General features: G+C 44.0%; 1 protein-coding gene across 1 annotated transcript in view; it reads left to right on the top strand.

Annotated features, from left to right (window-relative positions):
- The window catches only part of LMNA (lamin A/C), a 67,354-nt gene that overhangs the window by 34,724 nt on the left and 20,170 nt on the right, over window positions 1-12,460 (top strand). The window contains exon 2 of the mRNA XM_018571560.1: window positions 12,197-12,353. Within this exon, the coding sequence (XP_018427062.1) occupies window positions 12,197-12,353 (157 nt within the window). The remainder of the gene's footprint in view (window positions 1-12,196; window positions 12,354-12,460) is intronic.

Here is a 12,460-nt window from a genome sequence, read left to right as displayed (position 1 = left end):
GAATATCGTGCAAAAGTTCATTTATTTCACTAATGCAACTTAGCCGTCTACCAGGAGATTTTGGAGCACTTCATGCTTTCTTCCGCAGACAAGCTCTATGGGGATGCTGACTTCATTTTTCAGCAGGACTTGGCACCTGCCCACACTGCCAAAAATTTTCTCAGATTGTGGATCTGGGTTTTCATGAGCTGTAAGCCATAATCATCACAATTATGACAAATCACGGCTTGAACTATCTTGCTTTGCATGTAATGAGTCTATCTCATATATTAGTTTCACCTTTTAAGTTGCATTAGTGAAATAAATGAACTTTTGCACGATATTCTAATTTTTCGAGTTTCACCTGTATATGTCTCTTCATCCATTCATCTCCTATCCACAGTATCTATATGTCTCTCCATCCATTCATCCAGTTTCCACAGTATCTATATGTCCATTCATTCATCTCCTATCCATAGTATCTATATGTCCGTCCATTCATCTCATATCCACAGTATCTATATACCCATCCATTCATCTCCTATCCACAGTATCTATATGCCCATCCATTCATCTCCTATCCACAGTATCTATATGCCCATCCATTCATCTCATATCCACAGTATGTCTCTCCATCCATTCATCGCTTATCCACAATATCTATATGTCCGTCCATTCATCTCATATCCACAGTATCTATATGTCCGTCCATTCATCTCATATCCACAGTATGTCTCTCCATCCATTCATTCATTCATCTCATATCCACAGTATCTATATGTCCGTCCATTCATCTCATATCCACAGTATCTATGGTATATGTCCGTCCATTCATCTCATATCCACAGTATGTCTCTCCATCCATTCATTCATTCATTCATCTCCTATCCACAGTATCTATATGCCCATCCATTAATCTCGTATCCACAGTATGTCTCTCCATTCATTCATTCATTCATTCATTTATCTCATATCCACAGTATCTATATGTCCGTCCATTCATCTCATATCCACAGTATCTATATGTCCGCCCATTCATCTCATATCCACAGTATCTATATGCCCATCCATTCATCTCATATCCACAGTATGTCTCTCCATCCATCCATTCATTCATTCATTCATTCATCTCATATCCACAGTATCTATATGTCTCTCCATCCATTCATCCAGTTTCCACAGTATCTATATGTCCATTCATTCATCTCCTATCCATAGTATCTATATGTCCGTCCATTCATCTCATATCCACAGTATCTATATGTCCGTCCATTCATCTCATATCCACAGTATCTATATGTCTGTCTATTCATCTCATATCCACAGTATGTCTCTCCATCCATTCATCTCCTATCAACAGTATCTATATGCCCATCCATTCATCTCATATCCACAGTATCTATATGCCCATCCATTCATCTCATATCCTCAGTCTGTCTCTCCATCTATTCATTCATTCATTCATCTCATATCCACAGTATCTATATGTCCGTCCATTCATCTCATATCCACGGTATCTATATGCCCATCCTTTCATCTCCTATCCACAGTATCTATATGCCCATCCATTCATCTCATATCCACAGTATCTATATGTCCGCCCATTCATCTCATATCCACAGTATGTCTCTCCATCCATCTATTCATTCATTCATTCATTCATCTCATATCCACAGTATTTATATGTCTCTCCATACATCTCCTATCCACAGTATCTATATGTCTCTCCATACATCTCCTATCCACAGTATCTATATGTCCGTCCATACATCCATCCCGGATGTGTCTTCCCATTCCACGCATCCATCTGCCTGACATTGTCCATCTCCTGCACAGGTCAGCTCCTCCAGGGTTGAACGGTGCCCTGGTTGCCCTCTGCCCATCACCTTCCTTCCACCCGCACTGAACCTCTTTTGCAGGTAGTGATTGCATATGGTGGAAGAGAAGACACTCCCGTCTGTATTTATTTCACTAATGCAACTTAGCCGTCTACCAGGAGATTTTGGAGCACTTCATGCTTTCTTCCGCAGACGAGCTCTATGGGGATGCTGACTTCATTTTTCAGCAGGACTTGGCACCTGCCCACACTGCCAAAAATTTTCTGAGATTGTGGATCTGGGTTTTCATGAGCTGTAAGCCATAATCATCACAATTATGACAAATCACGGCTTGAACTATCTTGCTTTGCATGTAATGAGTCTATCTCATATATTAGTTTCACCTTTTAAGTTGCATTAGTGAAATAAATGAACTTTTGCACGATATTCTAATTTTTCGAGTTTCACCTGTATATGTCTCTTCATCCATTCATCTCCTATCCACAGTATCTATATGTCTCTCCATCCATTCATCCAGTTTCCACAGTATCTATATGTCCATTCATTCATCTCCTATCCATAGTATCTATATGTCCGTCCATTCATCTCATATCCACAGTATCTATATACCCATCCATTCATCTCCTATCCACAGTATCTATATGCCCATCCATTCATCTCCTATCCACAGTATCTATATGCCCATCCATTCATCTCATATCCACAGTATGTCTCTCCATCCATTCATCGCTTATCCACAATATCTATATGTCCGTCCATTCATCTCATATCCACAGTATCTATATGTCCGTCCATTCATCTCATATCCACAGTATGTCTCTCCATCCATTCATTCATTCATCTCATATCCACAGTATCTATATGTCCGTCCATTCATCTCATATCCACAGTATCTATGGTATATGTCCGTCTATTCATCTCATATCCACAGTATGTCTCTCCATCCATTCATTCATTCATTCATCTCCTATCCACAGTATCTATATGCCCATCCATTAATCTCGTATCCACAGTATGTCTCTCCATTCATTCATTCATTCATTCATTTATCTCATATCCACAGTATCTATATGTCCGTCCATTCATCTCATATCCACAGTATCTATATGTCCGCCCATTCATCTCATATCCACAGTATCTATATGCCCATCCATTCATCTCATATCCACAGTATGTCTCTCCATCCATCCATTCATTCATTCATTCATTCATCTCATATCCACAGTATCTATATGTCTCTCTATCCATCCATCCATCTATCCATAGTATCTATATGTCCGTCCATTCATCTCATATCCACAGTATCTATATGTCCGTCCATTCATCTCATATCCACAGTATCTATATGTCTGTCTATTCATCTCATATCCACAGTATGTCTCTCCATCCATTCATCTCCTATCAACAGTATCTATATGCCCATCCATTCATCTCATATCCACAGTATCTATATGCCCATCCATTCATCTCATATCCACAGTATGTCTCTCCATCTATTCATTCATTCATTCATCTCATATCCACAGTATCTATATGTCCGTCCATTCATCTCATATCCACGGTATCTATATGCCCATCCTTTCATCTCCTATCCACAGTATCTATATGCCCATCCATTCATCTCATATCCACAGTATCTATATGTCCGCCCATTCATCTCATATCCACAGTATGTCTCTCCATCCATCTATTCATTCATTCATTCATTCATCTCATATCCACAGTATTTATATGTCTCTCCATACATCTCCTATCCACAGTATCTATATGTCTCTCCATACATCTCCTATCCACAGTATCTATATGTCCGTCCATACATCCATCCCGGATGTGTCTTCCCATTCCACGCATCCATCTGCCTGACATTGTCCATCTCCTGCACAGGTCAGCTCCTCCAGGGTTGAACGGTGCCCTGGTTGCCCTCTGCCCATCACCTTCCTTCCACCCGCACTGAACCTCTTTTGCAGGTTATTTATTTCACTAATGCAACTTAGCCGTCTACCAGGAGATTTTGGAGCACTTCATGCTTTCTTCCGCAGACGAGCTCTATGGGGATGCTGACTTCATTTTTCAGCAGGACTTGGCACCTGCCCACACTGCCAAAAATTTTCTGAGATTGTGGATCTGGGTTTTCATGAGCTGTAAGCCATAATCATCACAATTATGACAAATCACGGCTTGAACTATCTTGCTTTGCATGTAATGAGTCTATCTCATATATTAGTTTCACCTTTTAAGTTGCATTAGTGAAATAAATGAACTTTTGCACGATATTCTAATTTTTCGAGTTTCACCTGTATATGTCTCTTCATCCATTCATCTCCTATCCACAGTATCTATATGTCTCTCCATCCATTCATCCAGTTTCCACAGTATCTATATGTCCATTCATTCATCTCCTATCCATAGTATCTATATGTCCGTCCATTCATCTCATATCCACAGTATCTATATACCCATCCATTCATCTCCTATCCACAGTATCTATATGCCCATCCATTCATCTCCTATCCACAGTATCTATATGCCCATCCATTCATCTCATATCCACAGTATGTCTCTCCATCCATTCATCGCTTATCCACAATATCTATATGTCCGTCCATTCATCTCATATCCACAGTATCTATATGTCCGTCCATTCATCTCATATCCACAGTATGTCTCTCCATCCATTCATTCATTCATCTCATATCCACAGTATCTATATGTCCGTCCATTCATCTCATATCCACAGTATCTATGGTATATGTCCGTCTATTCATCTCATATCCACAGTATGTCTCTCCATCCATTCATTCATTCATTCATCTCCTATCCACAGTATCTATATGCCCATCCATTAATCTCGTATCCACAGTATGTCTCTCCATTCATTCATTCATTCATTCATTTATCTCATATCCACAGTATCTATATGTCCGTCCATTCATCTCATATCCACAGTATCTATATGTCCGCCCATTCATCTCATATCCACAGTATCTATATGCCCATCCATTCATCTCATATCCACAGTATGTCTCTCCATCCATCCATTCATTCATTCATTCATTCATCTCATATCCACAGTATCTATATGTCTCTCCATCCATTCATCCAGTTTCCACAGTATCTATATGTCCATTCATTCATCTCCTATCCATAGTATCTATATGTCCGTCCATTCATCTCATATCCACAGTATCTATATGTCCGTCCATTCATCTCATATCCACAGTATCTATATGTCTGTCTATTCATCTCATATCCACAGTATGTCTCTCCATCCATTCATCTCCTATCAACAGTATCTATATGCCCATCCATTCATCTCATATCCACAGTATCTATATGCCCATCCATTCATCTCATATCCACAGTATGTCTCTCCATCTATTCATTCATTCATTCATCTCATATCCACAGTATCTATATGTCCGTCCATTCATCTCATATCCACGGTATCTATATGCCCATCCTTTCATCTCCTATCCACAGTATCTATATGCCCATCCATTCATCTCATATCCACAGTATCTATATGTCCGCCCATTCATCTCATATCCACAGTATGTCTCTCCATCCATCTATTCATTCATTCATTCATTCATCTCATATCCACAGTATTTATATGTCTCTCCATACATCTCCTATCCACAGTATCTATATGTCTCTCCATACATCTCCTATCCACAGTATCTATATGTCCGTCCATACATCCATCCCGGATGTGTCTTCCCATTCCACGCATCCATCTGCCTGACATTGTCCATCTCCTGCACAGGTCAGCTCCTCCAGGGTTGAACGGTGCCCTGGTTGCCCTCTGCCCATCACCTTCCTTCCACCCGCACTGAACCTCTTTTGCAGGTAGTGATTGCATATGGTGGAAGAGAAGACACTCCCGTCTGTCCCCTGCACCTGGGGGGATCTCATCCATTTCCCTTCCCGTCTCTGGAATCTTTCCAGACGTGATTCATTGCCCCCCCTCCAGCCGTTTCCTGTTTGTTGAACAAGTTGCAGCCTGGTGCCCAGACCTGACAGGCCCTTCACCCCCCTGGGGACATTTGTTGGTATTCCTGCTTTCACCTAAGAATTGGGCGTTCACCTTCTCTGCTCCTCATAAAACAATAAGAGATAGGCGGGGGCTTTGCCGGGGCTGGTTGGGTTACAATCCTGAGGGTTGATGTTTAGACTTTCACTACACCAACATCTTCCGTGGAATGGGCAGACATTTTGGTGTATTGCAATAAGTGTAATCTCTGCATATTTTCCGTAATCCCTCTCCTGCACCTTAGATTGTGACGGATGGCGTGCCACTCGATCATCGTCACCTTCACTGGGCGCGGTCTGGGTGGTAACTGCACGGAATCCTGTTGTGTGTCATGTTACAGGAACAGTCAGGTGTGCGCACGCTTGATAAACGTTAAGGCCAACTTTGTAATGGCCGGTCCATGTGCCGGTAAAAACACAGCTGCCGAGGTGAGGTTGATTAGTGGTACGCGTCGGCTCTGCAACAGGGGTGCCACCTGGCACTTTGATACGTGAGATTTTAGATCGACACCAGACAACTAGCAGAGCCCCCAACAAGTCGTCTTCAATTTCAGGTGCCTCTGCCAAAAATCGCTATAAAAATGATAGGTGTCGAGGGGAACAGATTCAAGAATAAGCATACACAAGATGCATTGGCAGAGAGGTGAGGATTACTGACGGCAGATGGGTACCAGATAGGATTATTACTAAGAGGCAGATAGGCACCAAATAGGATCCTTACTAAGGGGCAGAGAGGCAACTAAAATTATCCTTACTAAGGGGCAGATAGGCACCAAAGAGGATAGTTACTAAAGGACAGATAGGCACCTAAGAGGATTGTTACTAAGGGGCAGAAAGGCACCCAAGAGAATAGTTACTAAGGGGCAGATAGGCAACTAAAAGGATCCTTACTAAAAGGCAGACAGGCACCTCAGAGGATAGTTACTAAGGGGCATATAGACACCTAAGACAATAGTTACTAAGGTGCAGATAGGCACCTAAGAGGATCATTACTAAGTGGCAGATAGGCACCCAAGAGGATAGTTACTAAGGGGCAGATAGGGACCCAAGAGGATAGTTACTAAGGGGCAGATAGGCACCTAAGAGGAAAGTTACTAAGGAGCAGATAGGCACCAAAGAGGATCGTTACTAAGGGGCAGATAGGAACCCAAAAGGATAGTTACTAAAGGGCAGATAGGCACCCAAGAGAATAGTTACTAAGGGGCAGATAGGCAACTAAAAGGATCCTTACTAAAGGGCAGATAGGCACCTAAGAGGATCATTAGTAAGGTGCAGATAGGGACCACCCAAGAGGATAGTTACTAAGGGGCAGATAGGGACCCAAGAGGATAGTTACTAAGGGGCAGATAGGCACCTGGGAGGATAGTTACTAAGGTGCAGATAGGCACCTGGGAGGATAGTTGCTAAAATGCCAAAGGTCCCGCCTTCAACCACAGGATCAAATCAGCATCTCCCTGACCCCACTCATCACAACATGAGCTTTAATGGGCCCCGCTGTTCCTCATTCAGTCTTATTAAAGTACTGTTATGAGGTTTGCATTATTTTGTCCGCTCTCCGCAGTCATATAAAAAGTGATATTAGGAACCCAGTAACAAAGCCAGTCTCCCTTTAAGGCGGCGGTGCATATAGGGACAGAGGAGCTAGCAGTCACGTTGGTGAATTCTCTGACAGCCGGCAGACCCGGGGGTCCTCAGGATGACGTCGGTGTGCTGGGTGCCTCCGGCTGGGACATCTCTGTATAAACACCGGCGCTGCGCTCACGACGAGCAGCTGGAAACTTGGAAAGCAGCGAAACGTATCCGCCTTGGATATCTGGCGCCGCGCCACCGAACGCATTACTGGAAACTGCACTTTTCTTTTTTTTCTCCAATATTTGTGCTAAAAATATCAGGAATGCGCTTTCGATGTCCTGCGCTGGGATTTCTATATAAACACCGCCTTCTGTCGTGTTTGTGAATGTGCGCGCCGTTCAGCCGCATTGTGTCCAATCCAAGCAGGGCCTGGGAAAGGATTCAACCTGTATATAGCTCAGCTGCTCTCTGTCCACATTATAATTTGGAACATTTGAGCCCCTGTCAGGATTTAACCTCCGTTGTGTCCCCGTTGGGGATATTCTCACCCTCTCTATTCATCCTGGTGGCCATTGTCACCGAGACCGAAAGTGATGGCTGATCCCGGGTTCTAGGTTCATCATCAAAGCAGGGGGTGAGTGGAAATCTTCCAACGGCGATCTTCACCCCTCTTCTGGTGACAGCCGGCCAAGGGAGGATTTTCCCCACACTTTGGAGGGATTAACTTTCACTTCCTGTTGTTTTTCTGAGACAGGAAGTGGAGGCACATCGGCTCAATGGAACAAAGACACCAAGGAAAAAAAACAAACAGGTTTTGTAACCCATTTCCTGCTAAATCCAACATTGATCTGCCCTAGAGATACCTGAAATTCCAGGTACTCATCAATTAAGTCATCAAAGGGCCCCTGTGCGCAAAGAACTTTCGGGGCCTCCATTCAACTACTGCTTATGTTGCAAACACTTATTTATGCATTCTGGATGGATAGATAGGTAGGGTAGATACATGGATAAGTAGATGGCTAGATAGGTACAGGGATAGGTATGTAAGTGGGTACATGGATAGGTAGGTAGGCACATGGATAGGTAGGTAGATGGATGGATAGGTAGGTGGGTACATGGATAGATAGATAGGTAGGTGGGTACATATATAGATTAGGTAGGTAGGTACATGTGTAGGTAGATGGATGGATTAGATAGGTAGGTACATGGAAAGGTAGGTAGATGGATAGATTAGATAGTTAGGTAGATAGATAGATAGATAGATAGATAGATAGATAGGTGGGTAGGTACATGGATGGATGGATACATGGATGGATAAGGTAGGTACATGGATGGCTGGATGGATAGGTAGGTACATGGATAGATAGGTAGACAGGTACATGGATGGATAGATGGGTAGGTAGGTACATGGATAGGTACGTAGGTAGGTACATGGATGGATGGATGGATGGATGGGTAGGTAGGTAAATGGATGGATAGATAGGTAGAAAGGTAGGCACATGGGTAGGTAGATGGATGGGTAGGTAGATACATGGATGGGTAGGTAGATAGGTAGGTACATGGATGTATAGATGGGTAGGTAGGTACATGGGTAGGCAGATGGATGGATAGATAGGTAGTTACATGGATGGATAGATGGATGGATAGACAGGTAGATGGCTGGATATGTAGGTGGGTACATGGATGGGTAGGTAGGTACATGGCTGGGTAGGTAGGTACATGGCTAGGTAGGTAGGTACATGGCTAGGTAGGTAGGTACATGGATAGATAGGTAGACAGACAGACAGACATTGGATAAAACTCTTTAAAAGTCTAATGAGCAATTGGGATCAAGCAGTAAGTACCTCCTGGGTCCCAGCACCCTCCTGGCCCACAAATGGGCCTCTAACACCCTTTAGGACAGTCTGCACCAATAGTGCTTCCAGTACTCAGTCAGAGTCAGGCCGTGTTACACTTACCAGGCTTCCTGCCAGCGTCCTGTAAGATGGATCTTCGGACCAGGTATCGATCCTCCTGCAGGTCCCGGCCATCTAACGCTGTGCTTCCTGCTCCTTCCTCTACGTCTTCCCATAATTGCATCTAGCAGAGGCAGAAAAATCAATATAAAAGGATTATCACATAGGAGCCCGGGGTGCGCGGAGGGTGTGGTCAGGCCGGGGCGGGCGAGCATGGCGCTTCTCTCGTAATGTTTTATAAATGCGGGGTATGGGATCCAAACCGCAGAGAATCAATGCAAGCTATCGCCCTTTGTATGTATTTGTGAATGAGAGCAGCTTATTGGGTTAAAGTATGTCTGTGAAGGTTCTCATTCATCCAGGTCACATGGTATACTGTATCTGTAAAATATAAGTCAAGGCAACTGGACTTGCTGTATTTTTCTTGAAGACGTTTCACTGGTCACCCGACCAGCTTTCTCAATTCTGAATTTAGTAAGCTGGTTGGATGACTAGTGAAACATCTTCAAGAAAAATACAGCAAGTCCAGTTGCCTTGACTTATTTATTTTTTTACAGTTAATGGGTCAAAGTTTCCTGCGTAGTAGTGCAATACAGTGGTTGTGCATTACTGTTCTTTTTTGTGCATAAGGTCCGATTGATGGATCGCAAAATGGTCGCCTGCGCCGCTCACTCCTTAATGCCTCAAAGTTTCGCTTGCTTGACTTCAGACATTCTGGAGAATGGTTGTCCCTTGCATCCATACAATCCCTTACTAAGCCTCCTCTGGACTTCTGGGGCTCCCTTTCGTTGCGACATTTCCTCAGAGCTGTTCCGAACGCGCCACAGCTAGACAGACCTCTGACGGTTTTCGAGCAGTTATGTACGGGTAGTCTCCCCGCCAGACATGCGGTGTCCCAACTCTACAAATTGCTACAGGACCCGACCGATGACATCCCATTGCATTTCCTACAACACTGGGAAACGGAGCTACAATGTAGCTTCACAGACAGACAAAGAGAGATTATCCTGGAAATGACATTCAGCCCTCCTTCACACCTGAACGTTTTGTAGCGCGTTCTACGCTCGACGAACGCTCTACAAAACGCTCAAAAATATAAATCCCATTGTATTCAATGGTCTCGTTCACACCTTGGCGTATTTCCGCCCGTCCCTAACGCGCTACAAAACGGCCCACGCCTGAAAAGGTACATGTACTACTTTGGGCCGTTTTGTTGCGCGTTTCCATTGGGACACAGCCAAGTAGCCTTTCGGAAACGCGTGACTTTTTTTTACCACGAATCGCGGTTAAAAAAACGAGGGACGGTCGCGCATATGCAATACGCCTAGGTGTGAACGAGACCTCAAGGCCTCTCTAGCAAAAAGATACCAAGAGTCAGGCTATAAGATCCTGACACGCTGGTATAGGGTCCCGTGGTTGCTCCACAAGATGAATAGTTTGATCCCGGATGTTTGTTGGAGATGTGGGAGGGACTCAGGCACAATGCTACATATCTTCTGGAACTGCCCTGGGATACGGCTCTTTTGGGAGGGGGTCCTGGAGATAATTGAGCACCTGACAGGTGCAGACCTTAGGGGTAACCCAGCGGCCTGTCTGCTCCATTTGACCCACCGCCCGACCTCGAAATACAGACACTCATTGGGGGTGATTTACTAACCTAAACACACGCACGCACTAGGTGAGTGTGATTTTTACACAGCAAAACGTATTTATCAACCAAAAAGTCTCTAAAAGCATATTTCCACTAATGCCATATATGGAAAAATCATGCACATGATGCATATATAATGCTGCTTCACAGTTTAGACAAAAATGGTTAGCTCATGCATTTACATTCCCGCATTCATCAACGCAAGCAACACAACGTAGAGCTAATTTACACAACATCACCTTGCAAATTCATGCAGGGCTTTGCACAACACACCTGCTGGGTGTGTACACACTACAAAGGTGTTTAGATTCCACCCATAGATCATGCTGGGAGGGAACACACTACAGAGGTGTATACATGTTCGTGGTGTGTTTATAAGGTTAGTAAATCAACCCCATTGACTCATCATCTGGTAAATGCGGCCAGAGCCTGTATACCCCCGAAGTGGCGGGACCCCCAGCCTCCCACGGTCCGGCTATGGCTCGCCAGGGTCCAGGATATCTATCTACTGGAAGACCTCACAGCCTCATTGAAAAATACTGAAGCCCAATTCAATACCACCTGGGGTCCATGGTTGTGCTACAGAGCCTCGGCGCAGTTCCCTCTCCGGAGCTCTCAGGACGGCGACCAGGACCCTTGAAGGGTGTGTTAGGCCCCGTCCGGACCCATTCCCTCCTCCTCTTTTCTATCTGCGCTTTCTACTGCTCCTTCTTTAACCACGAGATACAGCTACTTACAGGGTTAATGTTGAGATACGGTTCTTTCTTACATAGAGATATGGAACTCTGTAGACTATAGCAGCAAACGAATATAATGTGCTTAGATAAGATAAATGTGCAACAGTCTATTATATTGCGGAGCCGGTGAGCATTGTAACCTCATCGTATCCACTGTTATTGTGTTTTATGACATTGATTCAGTCAATAAAGAATTTGAAAAAAAGGTCCGATTGATGGCCGTCTTTCCATCAAATTGATTTTATCTCAGCAAATTCCGTTAAACGGAAGGTTCCATTCACAATAAGTACCCACTGAAAACCCGCTTTCCATTTACAGTACCACAAATCCACATTTGTTCCTTTCATAGAAAACACACCTGATCCCATCCGCCTCTTTCTGTGAAATGGACAGCAAAGTCCTGTGCTTACCCATAATCCTCTCTGTTTTTAGGCACAAGAAGAAGGAGAGCGACCTGCTGACAGCTCAGGCTCGCCTGAAGGAATTGGAGGCGCTTCTGAACTCGAAGGATGCCACCATTTCCACAGCGCTGGGCGAGAAACGCAACCTGGAAGCCGATATGCGGGATCTGAAAGCCCAGCTCACGAAGGTTAGGACACAGATGATGATATGTTTGTGTAGAGGGGATGATGCTCCGCTTTGGTAAAATGACTTGCAGCAGCTTCTGAACTTTTTTGCAGGGGTGGAAGCTGCCCC

The sequence above is a fragment of the Nanorana parkeri genome, unplaced genomic scaffold (assembly GCF_000935625.1).
Source record: "Nanorana parkeri isolate BGI_ZX_2015 unplaced genomic scaffold, ASM93562v1 scaffold1780, whole genome shotgun sequence".
NCBI classification, from domain to species: domain Eukaryota; kingdom Metazoa; phylum Chordata; class Amphibia; order Anura; family Dicroglossidae; genus Nanorana; species Nanorana parkeri.
The sequence above is the reverse complement of the archived record's forward strand: the minus strand, read 5'-3'. Positions and strand labels throughout refer to the sequence as shown.